Source organism: Delphinapterus leucas, chromosome 4 (assembly GCF_059928025.1).
Source record: "Delphinapterus leucas isolate spDelLeu-1000000601 "Yukka" chromosome 4, BTC_Dleu_Yukka2, whole genome shotgun sequence".
Taxonomy (NCBI): domain Eukaryota; kingdom Metazoa; phylum Chordata; class Mammalia; order Artiodactyla; family Monodontidae; genus Delphinapterus; species Delphinapterus leucas.
The window spans coordinates 103,978,639-104,005,114 of NC_143132.1; the positions used below are offsets into that span (position 1 = coordinate 103,978,639).

At 38.3% G+C, this 26,476-nt stretch overlaps 2 protein-coding genes across 2 annotated transcripts; one reads left to right on the forward strand and one right to left on the reverse strand.

The window, feature by feature from the left end:
* Positions 1-919: 919 nt before the first annotated feature.
* Positions 920-24,945, forward strand: LOC111175717 (uncharacterized). Its single transcript, XM_089910949.1, has 3 exons — positions 920-1,503; positions 5,024-5,078; positions 7,773-24,945. The coding sequence occupies exons 1-2, from the start codon at positions 1,121-1,123 to the stop codon at positions 5,073-5,075; spliced, it is 435 nt and encodes a 144-aa protein (XP_089767075.1). The 5' UTR covers positions 920-1,120; the 3' UTR covers positions 5,076-5,078; positions 7,773-24,945.
* ARL14 (ARF like GTPase 14) lies at positions 16,743-17,939 on the reverse strand. The gene has a single exon (XM_030760804.2). It carries the CDS (start codon positions 17,679-17,681, stop codon positions 17,103-17,105), a length of 579 nt encoding a protein of 192 aa, XP_030616664.1. The 5' UTR covers positions 17,682-17,939; the 3' UTR covers positions 16,743-17,102.
* Positions 24,946-26,476: the final 1,531 nt, after the last annotated feature.

The window sequence follows — 26,476 nt, forward strand, 5'->3', positions numbered from 1 at the left end:
GATGAATAACATGCTCAACTCATTAAGTGTTCTACTAGCTGAGAATACAGCAGTAAACAGTATAGGTAAGGGCTCTTCTCACTGAATTTACATACTTTCATTTTAATTGGGGGTGGGGAGATGGACAATAAACAAATGAGTATGTCATGTATCAAAGTGCTTAAACAGATGACCGAGTGGCCACTTTAGAACGGAGGGTCTGGGAAGGCTTCTCTGTGCAGGCAATTCTCAAACTGAAATCTGAAGATTTTTTAAAAGGCAACAATGCAAAATTTAGGGGAAAGTGCATTCCAACCAGAGGGCCCTGCAGCACAGCAGGGAGGCAGGAAGTGGTAGATGAGGTAGGTGAAGGGGCACGTGTAGATCATGCAGTTCTTTGCAAGCAAGCATAGGGAGTGTGGATTTAAATCTCCAAGCAAAGGAGAAGCCATTGGTAGATTGTAAGAAGGGGAGCAATATAATCTAGGTTATACTTTTTGTCATTTTTTGTTTGTTTGTTTTTTTAAATGATCCCTTTAGAAGTATGGAGAATGGATTGCAGAGGGGGTGAGGCCCACTGGAAGGCAGCAGTGCGATCCACAGATGATTTCGGCTCAGAGTAAAATGGTGTTTGTGAAAATGGAGAGGTGAATGCAGTTTTGTAAATTGAGTCAAAAGAACTTGCTGATCCATTGGATGGAGAAGTAGAGGAAGGAGCTGTACATTCACTTCAGAATATAGACTATTTATGTTCCTTAGGATTCTTTGTAACCTCTTGCATGTTCCTCAGTAAGGAGTTAAACTCTTTTGACACGTTTTCATTTTATATTTGTATATTTGCATGCAAATATATTTGTGGGCTTTCACCGTTTAAAAATAACTAATCTTTAACAGATGAAATGAGTTGAAGAGTGGGAAATGAGAAGAGGAAACACTTGTATATAACTCCTTAAAGAAGTTTGGATTAAAGGTCTTGTTCTCTCCAGAGAGGCAGCACCTACGTTGCTCTGAGGAACTACCCAATCACTACCGCGTGCCGACTCAGTGCAATCGTCAGACAAGATGCCCCTTGGTCCAGATATGTCCCTTCCAGGAGGCCAAAGCCATCGATTACTACAAACTGCTGTCACACTTACTCCAGATGAACACCACCGCCTGCTCCTCTTGCAAACTGCCTTTGGAGACCTTCGGTGGTAAGAACCCCCGCGGGGAGCCAAAAGCGCCAGCGGAGGCGGAGAATACTGTGACGTCAGTGCGTCGCGCGGGCCAGGGGCGGGGTCTAGCTTTTCCTCGGCTCCCGGGCGGCTCCAGGTGGGGGGCGGAAAGGTGCCGTGACGCCATCTCACTGCGCGAGCCAAGGGCCGGGCTTAGTCCCCGCCCCACGTTTGGTTCGTGGTACGCTCCAGGTCTGAGGCGGGCGGCCGGGCGCTGTGTTCGTTATGTGCGCGCGGTGTTTTTGGTTGCTTTGGCCTTCTTGCTGCTCTCCGGTCCTTCCGCCAGCCTCGAGCCCTCACCACTCTCGGTGTAAGTAGTATTTTAAAATTGAAGGACCAAAGGCACGGAGAGGTGAAGTAACTTGCACAGGATAACACAGCAGATTTGGATTCTAGATAGTCTAATAATTCTCTTCACTATAAAAGGAACATAATCGTAGCTTACTCGTGGAATGTTTTGAGAAGATGCGTGTAAAGCTCCTTACATGCTCTTTACCTATGGTGGGTCTATCCATCCACTCCAGAGCAGGGGCCGATTTTGCTTTCTAGCTGGCGCCGCACCGCCTCGATACAAAGGACAGAGTATCCTGAGCGAAGGGCCTGAAGTCAAGATTGCCGATCTTACCCAGCAAAGGGTGAGGTCAACATGTAGGCGTCTCAGCTGCACTCTACCAATTACACACGTAGGCACAAATACAAATGTGCACTTTCTCATCTCTCTCGTTTTTAATTGACATTACCCTTCCTACACTAATCCAGACTGGAAGTCTCTAGTCATACTTGCTCTTTCACACGCTGCACATCTGATTACTCACTGACTCCCGTCTCCTGTTCCTTCCCTGCTCTCTATTTCTACTAGGTAAGACTTCATCAGATGATCTCTTACTCTCTCGAACTGATTCATCTGTTCAATTAGTAAATATTAATCATGAATAAAAATCATCACCAAACACTGCCTATTTTACCCCTCCTCAGCTCATAGTGGGATTATGCTTCCTGGTCCTGGTCCATGAGGTGTGCGTGGATGTGACCCCTGTCACTCTCAGACACAGCATTTAATTGCTGTTTCGAGGTGCTCCAGAACTCTTTTCCCTCTTGCCCAGAAGCAGGCACCGTTTGAAATGGTGGTAGCTTCATCAGCCTGCATCCCTGAATGGTTAAGATGAGCGGAGACCCACGTTGACCCATGAGGAACATGTAGCATGGGAAAGAGATAAACTTCTTTTGTTTTAAGGCACTGAAACTTTTGGTGCTATTGGTCACCACAGCATAACTTAGCCTGTCTTGATTGATACCAGTGCCTATGGGAGTGAGAAAAAACAAATTTGGTCTCTGTTCTAGTGGAGCTTATACCAGAGGTATCTCTATAAAATATAAATCTGACCCTCTTCCCTGCTTTAAAACTTTTATTTAAAAATATCTTCCCATTGCTTGAAGGATAAAGTCCAAACTCTTAGCCTGGCATGCTAGGCCCTTTACCACTAGGCCCCAAATTGCACTTCCATTACACTTTTCCATCTATTTTATGGTCCAGCCAAACTATACTACTGGCTGTTTACTGCCTTGATCCATATGCTTTCAAACCCCTGCCTGAACCTTCACCCATGCCATACCTTCAAACTGGGTTGCTCTCCACCCATGTTTGCATATCCTGGTTTACTCCCCTGTGCTCACTGGATACCTCATGCCACCCCCTACTAACCCTTTTAGAACCCTCATAACAACCTTAATTACATGTTTCAGTGATTGTCTTCCTTCAGAGCTGTAAACCCCTTAAGAAGTCCATCTTATTCAGCGTTGGGTCAGGCATATATAAGGACTTACACATTTGTTAAATGAATGAATGGCTTGTTGGATCCCTCAAGGTTCACTAGAAATGCTGTCAATTCCATGTATTAGTTTCCTATTTCTGCTGTAACAAATTACCACATAATTAATGGCTGAAAAAACATAAATTTATTACCTTACAGTTCTGTAGGCAGGTCTGTATTCCTTTGCAGAGGCTCTGAAGGAGAATCTGTTTCCTTGCTTTTTCTAGGCACTAGAGGCTGCCCACATTCCTTGCGTTGTAGTCCCCTTATTTTATCTTCAAAGCCAGCAATGTTGCGTCTATGAGCATTCTTCCATAGTCACATCCTCTAACTGTGAACTCAGCGGGGAAAGTTCCTCTGATTGTAAGGATCCTTGTAATTAGACTAGGCTCACCTGGATAATCTTGGATGATCTCCCCATCTCAGCATACTTAATTTAATTATGTTTTCCTTCTTGACATGTAAAGTAACACATTCACAGTTCCCGGGACTAGCACAAGGGTATCTGTGGGGGGGCCATTATTCTGCCTATCACATTGCAGAGTCTTTCCTTGCTTCTCTCTCTCACTTGACATTTACCCTTCAACATCAGCCAAATGAACTCTTCCCTAAGGAGCATCAGGAGTCTCCTTGAAGTAGGGTAACCAAATATGGGCCAAACTTAGACACTTTTAAGAGTGAAAAGAAGTACCATAAACAGGTCAGCAGGTGTACACTGGTCTGACCAGATATGGCAGAATGAAATGGATGTGTGACCTGCAGAGGCCCTACCCCGAGTTGCAGCAACTTAATTATAGACTTCTACCCTCCAACCTGGTCTCTTAAAAATCAAGTAGATGTTGGGAGGTTTTACTTTCCTCAGAAGATTTATGCTTTAGACTGGAGATGGGACACTATCTGGCTCAGCAGGCTAAACAGAATCTTTTTTCTTTACAGTTTTAACAATACATAAATAATATATAGACAACATAATATTTATATTAGGGACATGAGACTTTATGATGTATATTGCATATATGTACATCAAATGTATATGCAAGTATATATCAAACTCACAATTTGACATTTGTCTTTTGATTTTGTTACTGATGAAACCTCTTTTAATGGGTAGTTCCAATACACCTTGTAGCCACATGACAAAAGATGAAAAAATTCAAGGTCAGGAAGCTGAGGATTGTACTTGTAAATGGTGATTTTCAGCTTTGGGGAGAAAGGAAAAAAACATGCTAAAGTAGGGATCCCATAGCTTTTCCTAAACCTTTATCTGATCAACGTTTTCCATTTCAAAGTCTCTTAATCCTAGATCACAGATAAAGCCAGAAGATATTTCAGGAAATCATCTTGTGATCTTATTATACAAATAAGTTGAGTGTTGTACTCAAGGTTAGTTATTACTTTGCAGTTGTGTGGCTTTCCGATTCTATCATGTCCTTGACATTTTTCTCTGTAAGAGAGCCTCCCCCCAACCCCACACCTTTTCTTTCCTTTTCAACTTCTTTTATTTTTATTATATACCACTATGGACTTAGAGTTTTAATTTTATTTATTCAATGTGTTGTCATCTGTATTCTTTTTTGATGTCCAGATTGTCTCAGGTTTGGCCAGTGGGAGTCCCTTTAAGCCACCACTTTTGACCTATCTCCATCAGCCTTTGAGTTCTTTCTTACTTCCTGGCATAAGATATTTCAGGCTCACTTGTACTTTACATGCCCCAGATCTGAACTGCCATTTCTCCGAGAAGCTCTGGTTCCTTTCAGTGAGGTATCATATTTAGAAACCAAGATCTGGGCTCTAGGTGCACTAGTTGCTACTGGGGTGTCATTGCCTCTTAACCCTGTTAGTTTCCCTTTGGCATGTCCACTTTTGCATTCTTTTGTTCAGCTGAGTAATATTTCACTCTGGGAATATACCTTTTTCTTTTTTAACCAGTCTCCAATGGAAGAACGTTCAGGTTATTTCCAGTATTTTGCTATTACAAATAATGCCACAATCAATAACCTTCTACATATGTTGTTTTAGATCTGTGATTGTCTTCAGGGAAAGATTTCTACAAGTGAGATTGCTAGAGTAAACGGTAAGTGCACCCAACTGGATGGGATTAACTGTTTTGATCAATTGTCTGCCATATTTAAAAGGAAATGTCTAATTTGAAAGATTTAACATAAGGAGAAGTTTAATAAAAAGTTTCAAAAGTGCAAATGTAGCTTTGTTGGATAATGCAGGATTCTCTACAGAAGTCATATTTCTTTTTCCAATAGCACTGGAAGAGATTATTCATTTTCCCACAGTTTCAACCAACAGAATTACAGAATATGATATCAAACTTTTAGATTTTTACAAACATGATAGGTGAGAAGTGGTATCTAAATGTACTGTTAATTTGCATTTCTCTAATAGTGAAGCTGGAGATTTTTTTTCATTTGTTTAAGGATGATTTGAATATTATTTATTGTTAACAGTGTGTGTGTCTTTTGTACATTTTTCTACAGAGTTTTGGTTCTTTTTCTCTTGATAAGTATTCTTTTAGGAACATAAGATATTTATGTATGATATATATTGCAAATGTTAACACCCTGTTTGATAATTGTATTTTGACTTTGTTTATGATGTTTGCCACAACATTCATTTTTATGTAGTCAAATTTATCAATATTCTCTTTTATTATGTCTGGATTTTGAGTCATAGTTAGCAAAAACTAGTACAAATTTTGGCATTAATTTTTTCCTGTCATAAGTGATTTGAAATTTACAAATTTAACTACTCAAACTACTCATGTTGATTCTTCAACACATAAGGCTGTAGTCATCAGTCATCTAATAGCTAAAACTTTTTACATCTCTTTTATTCCTTATTTTTATTTTTATTTTTTTTTTATTTTTTATTTTTTGCTGTACGCGGGCCTCTCACTGTTGTGGCCTCCCCCGTTGTGGAGCACAGGCTCCGGACGCGCAGGCTCAGCGGCCGTGGCTCACGGGCCCAGCCTCTCCACGGCATGTGGGATCTTCCCGGACCGGGGCACGAACCCGTGTCCCCTGTATTGGCAGGCGGACTCTCAACCACTGCGCCACCAGGGAAGCCCTATTCCTTATTTTTAAAGAATCCATTTAGAATAACCTGATTTTGACCTTTTAGAAAGCAATTTGACAGTATGTATTGAGGCATAAGACTTTGCAACCTTGAAATACTATCCTAGGGGAAAAAATTCCTAAACCCAGAACCTAATACAGTGCCTGGTATTTATTAAGTATTCAGGCAATAGTTGCAGAATAGGGGAATAAATATGAGGGAGGGGAAATACACGCATGAAGATGTTTGTTGCTGAATTATTTACATGAAAAATTGGCTGCAACCTAAAAAACCAATAGTGGAGAAATGATTAAATAAGCTATGGTTTACCTACTTCATTGAAAATGATGTAACACTGAAATGGTGTTTCTGAAAGATATATAATAATATGGTAAAGCTATATAATATATGGATGTGATGATAGATGAAAAAACAAATTACCAAATTATCAAAAAAGATCTATTGAATATATACACACATTGAAGAAAAATAAAGACTGGAAGAAAATGTAGCAAAATGCTAACAGAGAGTTGTATTTTCCTATTTTCCAAACTTTCTTTTTCTGATGAAAAACTAAAAATGTTTAAATATTCATTGTCTGCTCTCTAGCTGTTCTTAGACTCTGAGTGCAGCAATGGAGAGATCATTTGAAAATGTGAAGTAGGGCTTAGAAGAGAATTACACAGAGGTACACTACAGAATTCTCTCCAAACAACTGGCAGTAGGAACTTGATTATATACAAAAGACCACTGTAAATGCTTTCACAATTTTAGGTGGCTGTGTGGCTTTGAGTCTCAGATCTCTTAAGTGAGGATAATAATGGTATCCCGTATAGTTAATGTAAGGATGAAATGAGATAATACATATAAATGCTTAGAACAGAACCTGGCCGACAGTGAGTGTGAACTAATGTTAGCTGTTTTGGTTTTTGGTTTCTGGGTTTTTTTCTTAAATTATAAAAACTTGGTTACAATGCCCCCATGTGTCTGTACATTGCAATATTTCTGGTCATTAAAAGGATTTCTTATTACTTTAGATCAATGCATTTGAAATGACAGTTCTAGGGTCATGCATTATCCACTCATGTTTTATATAGACTCTGAAGATTAAACAGCTCTTTTGAAAATAATGTTTTATCCCCTGAATATAAAAGTAACACACGCTCACTATATAAAATTTGGAAAGTACTAAGAACTATAAGGAATTATAGCCATCTATAATGTAACCACCCAAACATTTTGGTGTGTTTTTATATTTTCTATGTAAATATATATACATATATATTTATGTGTGTGTGTGTGTGTATATATATATATTTTTGCTTTATTTTTACAAATTCAGGGTAGTGTATGTTTTTACACAGGAATAAATTTTAGCATAAATGTAAAATGTATATTTTACTTTAAAACAAGAACAGAAATGTAACTATGTAGATAATGGAGGTTGTCCCATGGTAAACAGAGGATTGCATCTTGTTGTCACCAGTCTCTCATGTTTCCCATTAATAGTAGGTACATTGAACTAGAGTGGAAAGATGCCTTAAAAAATGCTTTAAAGTGAAAGAAAATCCAACCTGATTTAGAAGTACAATGCCACTTATGTATGACTTGAGGAGGGAATTATGAGAATCAGTTTGTTGTACTAAGGAGGCTTTCCTCTTCCTCTTTTCAAAAATGTATCATTTATTTATTATTTTTTTAGCTGCACTGCACGGCATATGGGATCTTAGTTCCCTGACCAGGGATCAAACCTGCATTCTCTGCATTGGAAGTGTGGAGTCTTAACCGCTGGACTACCAGGGAAGTCCCTCCTCTTCTTTAATATAATAATTAGTTGGTAGCAAATCTCTATTTTAAAATTATTTCTTATCTGTATATAAAATGTGGCATTTTGTATAAGAAATAGGAAAAAATAAGAATGTAATTATATGTATTTGATTAGTTTTGCAATGAGAAAACAAAAGAAGGGTAAATCAGAAACTAATGAAAATAGTTACAGGTTAGGGACAGGTGGGAAAGGCTAGGATGTGAGCCAGACTTCTCTGAATATACCTTTTCAAACAGTCTTCACTTCTGAGGCATGTAAATATTCTATGAATTTAAAAATTAAAATTAACTCAAAAGATAAAAAAGAGTCAAACCTTAAAATTGAATACAAATAGCAAAAATCAACCAAAATCAATATCATATTTATAACACAGGCACAGAAAAAATTAATTAAAGTAACTTTTGAACACAGCGCTGAATAAAAACAGAAAGAACTAAAAAGAAGTCTTGAACTTTCCTGAGTGGGTTTATCAGAGATGGCAGTTTGGTATAGTGATTCTGGAAATATTTTGTTGTGTTGTAGCATAAGGCAAATGAGTAACTGTACTGATGCTTTTTAGAACCAGAGTTCTTTGTAGGAGAAGAGGGATACAAATAAAAATGGGGAAGATAAGGAAAAATCCTATGGTGTTGATTCAATCTGGAAGGATCAATATTATTTTAAAATATATAGGTATTTCCCTGCTTTTAAAGATATATATAGTATGTTATGTGTGTGTGTGTGTATATATATATATATATATATATATATATATATATTTCCTTGCTTTTTCTATTGAATGGGCCTATAAGCAGTGACACCCCAGTAACAGTGAGCACAGCTAGCACCATTATTCAGTTTCTAAATACCATTCGCCAGTGAAAGGCACCAGGACTCCTGGGAGAAATGGTTAATTCCAGGTCTGAGGCAGCTGTGTAGGGAAAGTACAGGATGACTCAATGTCCTCCCAAACAAGGAATTACTCAAAGACAAATGGGGACATGTCAACAGAATACAGAAGCTGGCTTAAAAGAGCTTCTCCTGGGCAAATTTGGGACAGTTTGAGCATTAAAAAGAATTGGGACAGAAATGGATCATAACAGGGTCAGTAACAACACAAATTCCAGGAACTTAACTTCATACACCTCCACCCCACCCACCCCAGATATTCTGACAAATAGGTCTGGGGTTGGGTTTGAGAATTTTACATTTCTTTTTTTTTTTTTTTTTACATCTTTATTGGAGTATAATTGCTTTACAATGGTGTGTTAGTTTCTGCTTTATAACAAAGTGAATCAGTTATACATATACATATGTTCCCATATCTCTTCCCTCTTGAGTCTCCCTCCCTTCCACCCTCCCTATCCCACCCCTCCAGGTGGTCACAAAGCACTGAGCTGATCTCCCTGTGCTATGCGGCCGCTTCCTACTAGCTATCTATTTTACGTTTGGTAAAATAGTGTATATATGTCCATGCCTCTCTCTTGCTTTGTCACAGCTCACCCTTCCCCCTCCCCATATCCTCAAGTCCATTCTCTAGTAGGTCTGTGTCTTTATTCCTGTCTTACCCCTAGGTTCTTCATGAGATTTTTTTTTTCTTAGATTCCATATGTATGTGTTAGCATACGGTATTTGTTTTTCTCTTTCTGACTTACTTCACTCTGTATGACAGACTCTAGGTCCATCCACCTCACTACAAATAACTCAATTTCATTTCTTTTTATGGCTGAGTAATATTCCATTGTATATATGTGCCACATCTTCTTTATCCATTCATCCGATGATGGACACTTAGGTTGTTTCCATCTCCTGGCTATTGTAAATAGAGCTGCAATGAACATTTTGGTACATGACTCTTTTTGAATTATGGTTTTCTCAGGGTATATGCCCAGTAGTGGGATTGCTGGGTCATATGGTAGTTCTATTTGTAGTTTTTTAAGGAACCTCCATACTGTTCTCCATAGTGGCTGTACCAATTCACTTTCCCACCAGCAGTGCAAGAGTGTTCCCTTTTCTCCACACCTTCTCCAGCATTTATTGTTTCTAGATTTTTTGATGATGGCCATTCTGACTGGTGTGAGATGATATCTCATTGTAGTTTTGATTTGCATTTCTCTAATGATTAATGATGTTGAGCATTCTTTCATGTGTTTGTTGGCAGTCTGTATATCTTTGGAGAAATGTCTATTTAGGTCTTCTGCTCATTTTTGGATTGGGTTGTTTGTTTTTTTTGTTACTGAGCTGCATGAGCTGCTTGTAAATTTTGGAGATTAATCCTTTGTCAGTTGCTTCATTTGCAAACATTTTCTCCCATTCTGAGGGTTGTTTTTTGGTCTTCTTTATGGTTTCCTTTGCTGTGCAAAAGCTTTGAAGTTTTATTAGGTCCCATTTGTTTATTTTTCTTTCCATTTCTCTAGGAGGTGGGTCAAAAAGGATCTTGCTGTGATTTATGTCATAGAGTGTTCTGCCTATGTTTTCCTCAAAGAGTTTGATAGTTTCTGGCCTTACATTTAGGTCTTTAATCCATTTTGAGCTTATTTTTGTGTATGGTGTTAGGGAGTGTTCTAATCTCATACTTTTACATGTACCTGTCCAGTTTTCCCAGCACCACTTATTGAAGAGACTGTCCTTTCTCCACTGTACATACCTGCCTCCTTTATCAAAGATAAGGTGACCATATGTGCGTGGGTTTATCTCTGAGAATTTACATTTCTAAGCAGCTTGCAGGTGAGGTTGCTGCTGCTGATCTATGGACCTCGGTTTGAGTAGCACTGGATTATAAAAGTTTGAATTCAAAACGTATCTATGAGTCTAGGGCTTCCCTGGTGGCGCAGTGGTTAAGAATCCCCCTCCCAGTGCAGGGGACATGGATTCGAGCGCTGGTCCGGGAAGATCCCACATGCCGCGGAGCAACTAAGGCCGTGCGCCACAACTACTGAGCCTGCGCTCTAGAGCCCGCGCGCCTAGAGCCCGCGCGCCTAGAGCCCGCGCTCTGCAACAAGAGAAGGCACTGCAATGAGAAGCCCGCGCCACAACGAAGAGTAGCGCCTGCTCGTGGCAACTAGAGAAAAGCCCACGCACGGTAATGACCCAATGCAGCCAAAAGTAAATAAACTAAATAAATAAATTTATAAAGAAAAAAGTATCTGTGTGGATTAAAATGCAATCTACTGTTTAAAAAGTATCTCTGAGTCTATAATGAGAGAGAAAGGGGAGGTGGAGATTGATTGCTTGCTTATGGAGAAGAGGGTTTAAAAAAAAAGTAAGCTCTTCTTTACAAATGAATGCCAGCTCATAAATGTACAAGGAAAAACAGGTTTAGTAAATCACCATTTTGCAGTTCCCAGTGTAATAACTGACTCAGGAAAGGATCATCAATGTATGATAAAACCATTAAGACAAAGGCTTTGGGGGAACAGATATTCATATGGTCTCAAAATATCATACTTACCATATCAAATTACTTATTTAGAACGGAGGGGAAAGTTATATTTTTACCATGGGGAAATCTAGTGGGCATTATCATAAAGGAAATGATCAAATGGAGCATCATCAATAATGGGACAGTGTGACCCTATGTGCCTCCTAATGGATTTAGTGGGAACTGTAACAACACCTAAGGAATATTCTTGCCAAAAATGTTTAACTTGAATTTAATCATGAAGAAACAATCAGACAAATCCAGACTGTGGGGCAGTCTTTAAACTATCTGGACGGGACTCTTCAAAAATTTCTAGGTCATGGAAAAATAGGAAAAGACAGGGGAAATACACTAAATTGAAAGTGATGACCAAATGCAATAGATCGGAGAAATTTAATGGTAAAAACTGTTAAATTTAAATTGTTAAATTCATTGTATGATAATACATGAGGTTTTTAAAAACGATCTTGGAAATTGGAGGACTAGGTTCAGTAAGTGCTTAATCCGTTCCCCATTTCTTTAAAATAGTGTTGATAATATTTGTTATGCTTCCCCATAAGATTTCATGAGAACAAATGAGATAATGTTTGTGAAAATACTACCCATATGGTTATCATCCAATAGCCAACTTTTATATTTGTGTGGTACTTTCAAGGTAAAATGTGCTAATCTAATCTACTGATAGTTAACACTATGCTAAAAATCTGGTGGCCACTATATCCCATAATACGTTAAAGTACTATTTAGTCCTGCCAAAGGAGAGGTCTCTCTGGCTTCTATCTTTCTGCTTCTCAGTCTCTGTCTGTCTGTCTCTCTCTGTGGAGACAGAGCTCCTGCAAACAAGAGCAGGCCAGCCTGTAAGCAGGGCTTACAGAAGCCTGACAGATGATGTTTCCTGGGTTGTTCCTCCACATACTCAACACACTGATGCCTCTGCAGATTGTCCCTTGGTGCCACCTACGAGGGACAAGCACTTCAGGGCACTCCATCTGAAATTCCCAGTCTTCCTTGGTTTGGCAGAACCCAATTTGTTCATCATCAGAACATAACAATGTTCAGCTTTTTAAAATGAAAAATTAATTTTAACATGTATCAGTCACTGCTGCCACTTTGTTTATTTGCCATTCTTTATTCTTAGGCCCTGCAGGCATTTTTTTTCACCTGGGAATACTTAGAAAATCAGATAGAAATATTTAACTGATATTTACCTTTCAGTCTCTAACCAAGGAACATTTCAGAAGTGTGATTTTGGTTGCTACAGATCCATGGCAGCATACTACATTGATAAATGTTTTGTCGTGCTACACATAGATAACAGAGAATAAAATGTATGACAGTAATAAATATCAAGGCATGCATATTCACAGCTTCTTTCCTCTCACCTGCTAAGGAATATTTTCGTGTTGTCCATGTAACCTTTTTCCCTTCCTTTAAGTCTGGCCTTAATTAGGTAGAGCAGAATGAAGAGTGTACTCTGTGTGTGTGTGTGTGTGTGTTGGAGTGTGTAGAGAAGCATGTTGGGAGAGCAGAAAGGAAATGCCTAAGAAAGGAAAGATTGGTAAAATTTACATTGAAAAGAAAGCAAATGACTGAGGAAAGATAGATTGGATCCCAGGGAAGAAATGGGATAAAGCATGAGAGTATTTAAGTTTCTTGGAGAATATTAGTAGAGATTTTAAGGAACAGCTGCTTATGGGGGAGAGACGTTGAAATGACAGATAGGAAAAAACTACTTTATAAGTTTTGCTCTACATTAAGGACGTATCTGCTCACCACACACACCACACACACCCAGTTTTCTGAAGTAAAGATTTTTATTGCTTTTCATTATTTTTCGGGACTGTTTTCTCTTAATTTTACATTATGCTAAGACTGGGCCACAAAGGGCTTGACTTAATTCAGACTACCGAAATAGTCAGGAACACCAGGATACATTTTCTATTCTGACATTTTCTATAGACATAAGCTAGTGACCCCTAATTTTAAGATTATTAAGAAGGTTGTTTTTTAATCCCCCCCCAGTTTTACTGAGAAATAATTGGCATACATCACTGTGTAAATTTAAGGCACACAGCATGATAGCTTGATTTACATATATTGTGTGAAATGATTACCACAATGGCTCAGCTAACATCATCTCATATAGATACAATAGACAGAAAAGGAAGAAGAAAAGGAAAAAGAAACAAATTCTCGTGATGCAAACTTTTAGGACCCTCTTAACATTTGTACCTCTTGACTACATTTCCGCAATTCCCCCCTCCCCTCATTCTCTGCCTATGGTAACCACAAGTCTGATCTCTTTTTTATGCATTTAGTTTTTGTTTTTTGCTTTTCTAGGTTTCACATATGAGATCATACAGTATTTATCTTTTCTCTGTCTGATTTACTTCACTTAACATAATGCCTTCAAGGTCCTAGGAAGGTTTTTCTAAAATCAAATAGGGAAAATGTTAAGGGACGATGCATTTTTTAAAAAAGATGCATATTTGCAGTTTTAATAATCTCATGAAATTTAGGAAAAACTCTACTATGAAGCATTTAACATTGCCACTCCCCTGAGATCTTCCTGAAATCAGAAACTCTTTTTGCCACAGTCTTTCAGCATGTTTCTTATATCTGTTACTGCACTTAATTCATTCTGCCTAGCTTGTTTTTCAAAGAAATTTCTTACTATAAAAGCAGTATATGTTGGCCTAAATTTATTCTTTTCCCCCCAGCTTTATTGAAGTATAATTAACAAATAAAATTGTAATGTATTTTCTATTATGTATATAATAATATATTAAAGTACACAGCGTGATGATTTGATATATACACTGTGAAAGTATTCCCACAATCAAGTTAATTAACACATTCTCCATCACCTCACATAGTTACTGGGTTTTTTTGGTGGTGATAGAACGTTTAAGGTTTACTCTCTTGGCAAATTTCAAGTATATAATACAGTATTATTAACTATAGTCACCATGATGTACATTAGATTCTCAGAACTTATTCATCGTATAATTGAAAGTTTGTACCCTATTACCAACCTCCCCCATCACACCACCACCCCCCCGCCCCCTTGGCAACCACCAATCTACTTTCTGTTTCTATGAGTTTGGCTTTTTTAGATTCCACATATAAGTAAGATCATACAGTACTTGTCTTTCTCTGTCTGACTTGTTTCACTTAGCATAATGCCAAACTCCAGGTTCATCCATGTTATCACAGATGTCAGGATTTCTTTCTTTTCGTGGTTGAATAATATTCCACTGTGTATATATACCACATTTTCTCTATCCATTCATTCATCAGTGGACACTTATGTTGTTTCCATGTCTTGGCTATTGTAAATAATGTTGTAATGAACATGGGAGTGCAGATATCTCTTCAAGGTAGTGATTTCATTTCCTTTGGAGCTACACCTAGAAGTGGGATTGCAGGACCATATGGTAGTTCTATTTTTAATTTAGCCTGGATTTATTTCTTTTTAATTTTTTAAAATTTATTTTTATTGAAGTATAGCTGTTTTACAATGTTGTGTTAGTTTCAGGTGTACAGCAGAGTGATTCAGTTATACATACATATATTTTTTTTGTTTTTTTGACTTTTTTTAATACAGCAGGTTCTTATTAATTATCTATTTTATTCATATTAGTGTATATATGTCAATCCCAATCTCCCAATTCATCTCACCACCACCACCCCATACCTTCTTGGCTTTAGATTCTTCTCCCTTTTAGGTTATTACAAAATATTGAGTATAGTTCCCTGTGCTATACAGTAGGTCCCTGTTGGTTATCTGTTTTATATATAATAGTGTATGTATGTTAATCCCAAACTCCTAATTTATCCCTCCCCTGCCCCCTTTCCCTTTTGGTAACCGTGTGTTTTCTATGTCTGTGGGTCTATTTCTGTTTTGTATATAAGTTCACTTGTATCATTTTTTTTCTTTTAGATTCCACATATAAATGATATCATACGATATTTGACTCTGTCTGACTTACTTCACTTAGTATGATCATCTCCAGGTCCATCCACGTTGCTGCAAATGGCATTATTTTATTCTTTTTTATGGCTGAGTAACATTTAGCTTGAATTTATTCTTAATTGCGCTCATTGAAGACAGAGGCCATACCTTATTTATAAAACAATATCATGGCAATTAACAGCACAGGCCTTGAAGTCAGACACCTGAGTTTGAACCTTGGCTCTGCTACTCCTCACTTAAAATACCAAATAGTTTTCTGCGGTTGTTACTGTTGTTTAACTTTGTTTAGTCTCAGTACTCTCATCTGTAAAATTGAGATAATTATAGCTATTTCTCTCAGGCCAGTTGTGAACATTAAATGAAAAGATGTATGAAAGCATTTAACAGAATTCCTGGCACACACGGTATTCAACCAATGGTAACTATAATTAACTATATGCCTACTTTATTATTTGAATCCCTACCATGTAGCACAGAAGGATTTGTTGCTGAACAACAAATCATGGCTAAGGTGAGAGAAGAAAACCACGGAAGAATCCAGGGGCTGGCAACCTTGCTTTACTATACCTTTATTTTTCTCTGTGACATTAATATTTGGAGTCCCAGGGTGTGTAGGGGGGTTTTGGGGCCTGCTTCTAGCCCAGATGAGCCTTGTTGGATGTGGGCTAGGAGGAAAGAGTGTCTTCTGTTAGTACCAGGGCCTCCCTGGGTGTTCTGAGCCTCTCAGGGGAATTGCAATTCAATCTCCAGTTCCTTCTCCCCTCCTTGCCTCACCCCACAGTGTCTCTGGAGAGTCTCCTGGTGATGGGAACTTCCACTGACTAACCTGCATCTTCAGTGGGGTCCCCAGGAGTTGGGGACTCTCTTAAACACCACCTCCTGCACGAAGCACTTCTTATTTCTCCAGGTCAGAAAGAGTTTCTCCTGTTATAGCACTTAGTACTTATTCCCCTGTTCTAGCTACTGGCTTTGTGTTGTTTCCCCTGTGAATTGCTAGGTGTCTGAGAGCAAAGTCTGGCTCTGGTTCCTGTTTGATCAGTACAGTGAGCTGTACGTATGTTCCCGAGTAATAACTGTTATATTGAATTTTACTGACGCTGGTCTTGGGATTGCAGCATCCAGCTGAGCGATAAGCCCAGACCTTGCCCTAAAGTCTAAGGTGCTACCCTGACCCCAGAGCTTTAAGATACAAACTTCTTCTCCCTATAGGAGAACACAGCCTCTGGGCAATTAACAGCCTAGAGTTCATTATTTGACTCATTGTAAGAAGTTCCTAGCAATAGATTTCAAAAAGCTAGCAGGAATGCAGAAAAAAACAAAAACAATAACCCTTTATTTAGGTGATAGGGATTTACAAAATATTAACATCAAACATTTTCCTCTTCATAATTTAAAGTTCGATTTTTTACACCACCCAGCTATTACACAGGAGCATGGTGGAAATTCAATACCTGTAACAGCTGGAAACAGTCTGAAAGAATTCTGACTATTAGCAGAAGAATTCTGACTCTATTACTTAAACTTTTTCCAGTAGTCATATAAAAATAATAAGGCAAGAATTTATTTGGTCTCAAATATGATTATTCTGAATCATCCAACATGCACGAAATTGTAAAATTTTCATTCTCAATTATCATTACTACATAGTTTGCTAAAGTGCCTGGCCCCAGATAATATTTTCTAGATATTATTCTGCGTTGTTTAATGGAATTTAGGTGAAATAACATTTCAGGAAAAGTTTACCAACTCAGCAACTTGCTTTTCTCACTTGGCCTGGAGAAAAAATTACCCTTTCAGCTTCATCAGCATCTCTTTCCCCACTTGGACCTCAGTTTTGCTTGAAGAATGCTAATATGTCTCCTCTTGATTTCATGTGGCTTTTCACAAATCCAGTTAACTTCCGGAACCCCTCCATCAGCCCGTCCCCGGTGACAGCACAGCAGGGCTGCACGTACCAGTTCCGGTCACTGCAGAGTTGCTTCACTTTGAACATTCTGGTGATGTCCTCGGCACTCAGAGCACCAGGCACGTCTTGTTTGTTGGCTAACAGGATAACAGGCACATTTTTAATGTGCTCATTCTTCAAAATCTGCTCAAACTCTCGCCTGGAGTCTTCCAGTCGCTGTGTATCTGTACTGTCTACAACATATACCAGCCCATCAGTGTTCTCACAGTAGAGGCCCCACACAGTTCTCATTTTTTCCTGTCCTCCAACATCCCAGACTGTAAGTGGAACACCCTTTTCCAACTCAATCATCTCCACGTTGAAACCTACTGTTGGGCTGGTCACAATATCCTTAGCAAGCTTTAATTTGTAAAGGAGAGTAGACTTCCCAGCAGCGTCAAGTCCCAGAAGAAGAATTTGGGCTTGCTTGGCTTTGGGGTTTTTAGAATTCAATAGACCCATTTTAGGCTTTTTTTTTTTTTTTCTTTGAAGACCTTTTCTTTTGGCTGGAGCCAGTGTTTCCTCTCCAGGTCTTGCATGAAAATGTTAAGAGGAAAGAAGAGAGCAAATGCTTCATGTTATAGTCTAAGAATAGGAACTTGCGTGCATTTATGTTGTAGCTTATCAACTTGATTATGGGCAAACAGTGTTTCATTTGCAGTCCCAGCCAATCCTGAGTTATCTGTGATGTGAGTAACCAGCCAGTGTCATAGAAGCTCAAAGGGGAAATTCTTTGTGAGTGAGTAGGACTTAGGAGGGGCCTGCCTGTGTGACACTGCAGCTTTTTCTCTTCCAGATGTTGGAAGTCTAGGGTAATCAAAGGTTTGGATATGCACGGGAACATGGTTTGGTAGCGGGATAAAAACTTAACTTTACAAGTGGTTTGTAGAAATTCTCTAGTTATTTGACTATTTATCTTATCCCAGTTGTAAATAAGTAACCAGACTTCTGAAGCCATGAAGAGAGAGTTTACCTCACACTGCCCTGAGCAGTATCTTTAGTACTTTCCAGATTACTCAGTAGGAAACTTTAAACCATCCAAAGTTATCTGAACCTTACTTCCATAATCATATAGAGAATCACTTCTTTAATCTTCTAGATAGAAAATTTACACTATTCACAAGACCAAATTTACAGGAGGGGGAAGTTTGTAACACAAACACTTTTAAAAGTAAGCAGTCTTGATTAAAGGTGGCGAATGAATATATTTATCTCCTCTCCTCAAGACTCCACCAAAATGATGGTAAAGGAATAAAAAGAACATATAAACTCATATCTAGAGCAGGAGAGTCCATCAGAGGGTGAGAGATTTCAACAAAATTCTGAAACGTGGAATATAGATAGAAGATGAATGGTAACTAATGCAGCAGGATAAAGCTGAGGCTTGGAGTACTGATACACAGGATACAGAGGGAAGGGGCAAAATGAGCGACTAAAAACAGAGGGTTAACTGAAAGTCTGAATAAGGAACAGAAAACACACACACACACACACACAGACACCTCTGCTGGGTGACAATTCAGAGTGAGATGTTACACCCTGGGCCAAAAAAAAAAATCTTTTCTAAAGAAATTGTATGATGTCAGAGAAGAGACCTTCATGTTTTGACAGTTGGGAGTTTCCACCTCATAATGCCTAATTCAACATTTAATTAACCTATAGCCAACCTGGCAGTTGGCAAACCTCACTCATGTACATGGAGTTCCCAGTCAGCTTTCAGTGTACAGAGGTTTTCATACTTAGTACATAACATGCCTCTAATATAATGAAAGACCAAGATAAAAATAAGAAGGTTTAAAGAAAGCTTTAACAGAGGTAATGCAGGGAACAGAAGAAAATGTTCAATAAGTTCTAATTAATATTTCCATAGAGATTTGCAAAGATATTGCATCCATAAAACAAGAAATGGATGCTATTTAAAAAGCCACTCAAAAAACAAAAACAGAACTCTTGAAAATTAAAAACATGGTTTCCAAAATTTAAAAAGATCAATAATAGGTTAGAAGAAAATCCAGACGTTTCAAAGTCTGACTTATAGGACTTTATTCCAGAAAGAACAGAAAATATGCAAAGAGGAAATTATCAAAGAAACAATATAAGACTATTTTTCAAAGCTAAAGAATAAACTCTCCAGACTGAAAGGCTCCCCTCAATGCTTAGCAAGTTGATTTTAATTTTTTTTAAACTTAAAAAAAAAATATATATATATATATTTTTTTTTAATTTGGCTGTGCCGGGTCTTAGCCACGGCACACGGGATCCTCGTTGGGGCATGCAGGATCTTTAGTTGCGGCTTGCGAACTCTTAGTTGCAGCATGTGGGATCTAGTTCCCTGACCAGGGATTGAACCCCGGCCCCCTGCATTGGGAGCACAGACTCCCAGCCACTGGACCACCAGGGAAGTCCCAGCAAGTTGATTTTTAAAAGAGTTATATATACTAAGGCATAAAATATACATGTTTTATTTTTATTAAAACTAAAATTTTATTTTTTAAATTAAGTAGACTATTCTGGGTGTAGAAAGTACACTTATGAAGAAATTATGTAAACCTTTAAAAAACTATTAAATTCTTAACCAACTCCCTGTATCTCAGAAACCAGAGATAGCATTTTCATTCATTTATTCATCTATCCATTTATTCAGCAAATGTATATATTGATTGCCTACTGTGTGAACTACCATGTGCTAGATTCCGGGGAGGACACAAAGATAAATTAGACCTTCCCTTAGGTGGCTTTCATTGGGGAGAAGTTTAAAGATATGTGAATAAAAATAATAATACAAAGTTTTATAAAATGTAAATGCTATAAGAAGAAAAAAGCTAACATATTCTAGAAATTCAAAGATTACTTCAGGATGGAGGGCATCAGGGAGATCACCTTAGAGAAGGTTCAACCTCAAACCAGGCCTTCTAGAGATAGGGTAGGGGAAGGGTATTTATTAAAGAGATGGTCTGTGTGAGCAGTCTCAGAAATGGGAAAACATAGAATGTATATGGAAAAACAACAGGATACAAGTATGCACATGTAGTGGGGTTTTTTTTTGCTATAAACACGTTTAACTATCATGAGAAAACCATCAGACAAATCTTGATTGTAGGACATGCTACAAGACAACAGACCTGAACTCTAAAATATGTCCATGCCATGAAAGGCAGAAGAAAAAAAAGGAACAGAAGAAGAATGATCTAAATTAAGATATATTTAAGATGCGTGATTGGATCCTTTGTTCAAAAAAATTGATTATTACTATAATTGGGGACATTTGATGATGATTATTCATATATTATTATATATATGAACTATATATTAGATGATGTTATTTATCAATGCTAAATTTCTTTTTTTTTAATTTTTAAAAATTTATTTTGGCTGCATTGGGTCTTCGTTGCTGTGTGCAGGCTTCCTCTAGTTGCAGCAAGTGGGGGCTACTCTTCTTTGCGGTGCATGGGCTTCTCATTGCAGTGTCTTCTCTTGTTGTGGAGCACAGGCTCTAGGTGCACGGGCTTCAGTAGTTGCAGCACATGGGCTCAGTAGTTGCGGCATGCCAGCCCTACAACACGCGGGCTTCAGTAGTTGTGGCACTCGGGCTCAGTAGTTGTGGCACACAGGCTTAGTTGCTCTACGGCGTGTGGGATCTTCCCAGACCAGGGATCGAACCCATGTACCCTGCATTGGAAGGCGGATTCTTAACCACTGCGTCACCAGGGAAGTCCAATGCTAAATTTCTTGAGTGCAATGATGATATTGTAGTTATGTAAGAGGATGTCCTTGCTCTAAAGAGATATATGTTAAAGTACTTAGGGGTGATATCAGCAAGTTAATTTTAATTGGTTCAGTGTGTGCGCACACACACACATCAGAAATATGGCAAAGGTCAGCAATTGGTAGTTTATGTGAGGGGTTTTGGGTGTTCACTGTACTAAACTCTCCTGTAGGTTTGAAAATGTTCAAAATAACATGTAGAAAAAAAGAATATAATTGAAATAAGCTAATCAAACTAGGCTGCAGTCTGCAGTAATGTAGAGAATAATTCAGCTTACACATGTGGTAAGACCATATTTCCCAAGACGAATTTAGGGACTGTGCACTACCACGTGGGCTCTTCTCCATCCATCTCTGGACTTTCAATAAATTGAATTTTAAAAGAAAAGGTTTAACACTTATTTCATTTTAAACTTGATACAGTCTTTATGAGATCCACTATCCATACTGGGGTAATACTTTAATTTGTTTTGTCTATAATGAGGGTAATCATACATATATATGCCTTCACTCTGTTTCCCATTTGATCAATTATACCTTGTTTTCAGGATAGTCAACCAGATGAGGGGTTAAATTCTGGATGAATATTATATCCAAATGAAAATATGACTCTCTCTTCTGTAAAAGGGAGTAATTTCTTTCTCAATGTTAATTTTCCTGAAAAATTCTACAAATGTTTCAACATCCTTTCCTACTGTCTTACAACATTTATGGATTCATTTGTCCTGGCCAAACCTGAGGGAAGGAAGGTGTTTGTTTTCTGTGAATCATTCCGAGATTATGCAAATAAAGGCAGGATTGTGAGAGAGTTACTGGCAAGCTCTGTGGTATCATAGGAAATTTGTTTCAAAATGCAGGAATGAAAGAAACATTTTTTTTAAACTTCTTACCTTGGAGATGGGAGGTAAAAAGCCCTTACTTAGAAACTCAACCATGTACTGACGAAGTAAAGATATAGAAACTCATCTCTTGGAAGGAAGTGGCAACTTATTCAATTAACTTTATTTTTTATGACTAAAGAAGAAAGAATGGGGAGGTCATTGTGTGACTTGCTTAGTTTATGCAGACTTGGAACATGCCTGTTTTTCCTATAATAACTTTTTATTTGGTCTTTTTAAAAATGAACTTTTGGAAAATGGAAGTATAACATACATAGAGTAAAATGCAAAAATCATAAATGTACAGCTCAGTGAGTCACAAATTGAAAACATCCATGTATATACCAGTGAAACCAGGCTTAATTTTTAATTTTCCATTTTTGTTGCAAGTAAAAATTCTAGACCTCAAGCATTTCTACACTCAGTTGTCAGAAATATACTCTGTTCTCGAACATGTAATGAGGACAACAGGTACTCATTATCCTAGTTGAGATTCTTTGGTGCTGTGAAAAATGATATTCCAATCCACGAAGCTTTTCCAAGTGCCGTTTTTTTCCCAGGACAGAACCAGAACTTTCATGCACATCACCAAATGTGGAGCATATGGGTGGACCACTGGATCTGAGTTCAGATCTAGCCTCTGGCACTTACTAAGTGCTGAGTGGTGACAAAACCAGGGATGTTGTGATAGCTTATTATATTACATATAATAAATGTGAAAACACATATCACAGAACCTGGCACATGATTGATGTGAATTTTCTTCGTCTCTTCTCACAAGTTTTGTATATTAGCTAACATTTAAAAATACCTGCAATTCTTACTTATCATGGTAATCATTTCATGACATATGTAAGTCAAACCATTATGCTGCACACCTTAAACTTATACAGTACTGTATGTCAGTTATGTATCAATACAACTGGGAGAAAAAAATTACCTGCAACTCTTGGTTCTGGAGAACCTAGGGGCAGGACAGGAATAAAGACACAGACGTGGAGAATGGACTTGAGGACACGGGGAGGGGGAAGGGTAAGCTGGGACGAAGTGAAAGAGTGACATTGACATATATACACTACCAAATGTAAAATAGATAGCTAGTGGGAAGCAGCCGCATAGCACAGGGAGATCAGCTCAGTGCTTTGTGACCACCTAGAGGGGTGGGATAGGGAGGGTGGGAGGGAGATGCAAGAGGGAGGGGATATGGGGATATACCTATATGTATATGTATAGCTGATTCACTTTGTTATAAAGCAGAAACTAACACACCATTTTAAAGCAATTAATTATACTCCAATAAAGATGTTAAGAAAAAAAAACCCTGCAACTCTTAGCCTTTTCCAGACAAGGAACAATTTGGTGATTACCATCAGAGTACTGTATTCCCTTGGCAGAATAAAGCACTGTGTGCTGAACCCCTTCTCCAGCACCCCAACGTTGTTATCCCCCTTCTCCCAAATAAGATTAAAATGAACATGGATACAATACAATACAATTAAAATGAACAGAAGAACCGTCTGAGGGCTGTGTCTGGAACTTGGAAGGGGCATTCACTCATTTGCCTTGGTGAAGACAGGCATTTATATAAGGACAGATGACGCAGATATCTTTGGCCCCAGCTACATGTGAAGCTCTCAGTATCCTCTGTCTGCCCAGCCAGTGGCAAGGGGACCCCAAAGAACTGGGCCATGCAACCTGACCACCATGAACCGAACTGGTTCCTTTTCATGACAGTGATCCAAATCATAGGTTTGCATAGGTATGCAAATTCTTTTAAAAATTATTTTAAGGTCTCCATTCTTTACAGCCTCTCGTTTCTCTTCTCACTCACAATAAACTTGTGATTATTCATTCAGTATTTATTGGGTACACATGAAATGGCAAGCACTATTTGCTGTGAACAGAATAACAGATTCACCCTTTAAGAAGTAACTGAGGGTTGAACCATTTAAAAAATACTCTACATTACAATCTTGCTATTTAAAAAAGTATTTTATTATAAAAACAATATTAAGAAAATTTTAAATCATCTGAAACATTTAAAAATGTAATGTGACTAGGAATTTACTTTTGTCTATTTTCTTTCTGTCTTTGTTTATGTACATATATAATTTTGATACACTTTATTCATCAAGCTTGTATTGAGCACATACTATATCTGGATTTAATGCAAGACACTGGTGATATGGATGCAATCAAAACAGTCTCCATTTTCAAGGAAGTAGTAGTCTAATGAGGTAGACAGATACATGGCATGCATATTGTTATAAATAAGGTAACAGAACCTTAAGGAAGCACAGAAGTCATCAAAAAGGAGGGTGAAATAGCACATTGTATCCAGGGAACTGGAAGCAGTTCCATAAGTGGAGTTGAGAAGTGTGAGGACAGCAGAGTAAGAGGAGGGGAGGCTGCAGGTCAGTGTCCAGCAGCATGGCTCATGCCTGGGGTGCCCACATCATTTATCATCCTGGACCGTTTTGAAAGTGGAGGGGGTGCCAGTAATGAATATACCAGAAAACACGTGTAAACAGGACAGTCCTGGAATAACTAGGCTATATGGTCACCCTAATATAGGTCACATGAGACTTGCCCGGCTTCATGCGAGGACACTTGAGCCAGTTTCAGGATGAAGGATCAGAGTGCCAGGTCTGCATAGCTACTTCTCAGATACTTCCACTGTCACTTGCTGACATTCTCCTTTCCAGTTTTTCTAGAGAATAAACTAAGAAATCAAAGTTGTACACTGGAGAAAGCTCAATCATAAGCTGTCAGTGAGGGAAACCAAAATGGGAAACCTACTTCATGTAGCAGAATGAGTCCTCAAAGACTCAGAAATAGACAGTATCAAGCCAGAAACTAGGGTAAAGGAAGATAATTAAAAAGCTGAGACCTTGTCATTAGAGTTGACAGGTAAAATACAGGACATCTAGATAAGTGTGAATTTCAAGTGAACAATGAATAACTTTTTAGTATAAGTATGTTCCAAATATTGTACAGGATATACCTATAATAAAAAAAGCATTCATTGCTTTTCTTCTTCTTCTTCTTCTCCTTCTCCTCCTCCTCCTCCTCCTCCCCCTCCCCTCCCCCTTCCCTCCCCCTCCCCTCCCCCTCCCCTCCCCCTTCCCTCCCCCTCCCCTCCCCCTTCCCTCCCCCTCCCCCTCCCCTCCCCTCCCCCTCCCCTCCCCTCCCCCTCCCCCTCCCCCCCTCCCCCACCCCTCCCCCTCCCCCTCCTCCTCCCCCTCCTCCCATTTATTCTCAGTCTCAGTTATTATCATTTTTTCTTTTCCATATAAGCATTTAGGCCTGTAAATTCCCCCAAAGTATCACTTTAATTGCATGCCACACATTTTTTACTCATTTTTCTAATTACCATTATAATTTTTTTCTTTGATCCATCAGTTATTTAGAAGTATTTTTCTAAATTTGCAAATATATAGAAGTTTTAAGTTATTATTTTATTATTTATTTCTAACTTAATTTTATTGTGGTCAAAAATACTGGTTCTTGGACAATTATTGAGATACTTTATGTCCTAGTACATGGTCATTTTTTGTCAAAGTTCCACATACATTTGGAAAGAAAGTGTATTCTCTAATAATTGAGTACAATATTCTGTATCTATTAGGCCAAGTTTTATAATTGTTTATTCAGATCTTGTCTGCTCGAACTATTGATCAAAGAAGGAAGAATGTTAAAATCTTCAACAGTGACATGACCATTTCTTCTTGAACTTTTGACGATTTTTGCATCACATATGTTGAAGCTATCTTTAGTGCTGACAGGTGTAAAATTTTTATATCTCGTGATTGGACTGAATTTTTTTTCAATAGGTAGTGACCTATTTGATCTCTAGTAATTTTTTTTTTTTTTTTTTTTTTTTTTTGCGGTACACGGGCCTCTCACTGTTGTGGCCTCTCCTGTTGCAGAGCACAGGCCCTGGACGCGCAGGCTCAGTGGCCATGGCTCACAGGCCCAGCCGGTCCGCGGCATGTGGGATCTTCCTGGACTGCGGCACAAACCCATGTCCCCTACATCGGCAGGCAGACTCTCAACCACTGCGCCACCAGGGAAGCCCTCTAGTAATATTTTTTTTCTTGAAGTTGAATTTGTCTGTTTCTAATATAGCCATCTCAGTTTCCTGTTGGTTAGTGTTTACTTGCCTTCCTTTCAACCTTTCTGTGTTCTTATGAGATGTGAGATGTGTCTCTTCTTAATAGCAAAGAGTTGAACTTTTAAAAATTCAATTGACACTTTTTGACTACATTAGAAGAATGTAGTTTCTTGATACTGATTGTGATTTACTTATCATTTTATTTTTATATTTTCTGTTTACCCCACTTTTCAACATTTTCACTCTTTTCTTTGTTCTAGTTGAGTACACTTTTTCTTTCCCTTATTCTTTTTTCACCTTTATTGGTTTGGAAAGTATGGAATCTAACTGTACTTTTTAATGGTTACTGAGGTAGGCAGAATTCTGAGATAGTCCCCCAAACTCCCATCCTGTCATTTATAATTCCCTTTCCATGAGTGTGGATGGGACTGTGAATATAATGGATATTACTGTCTTGATTAAGTCATATGGCAAAGGTGAAGGAATTTTGAAAGTACAGT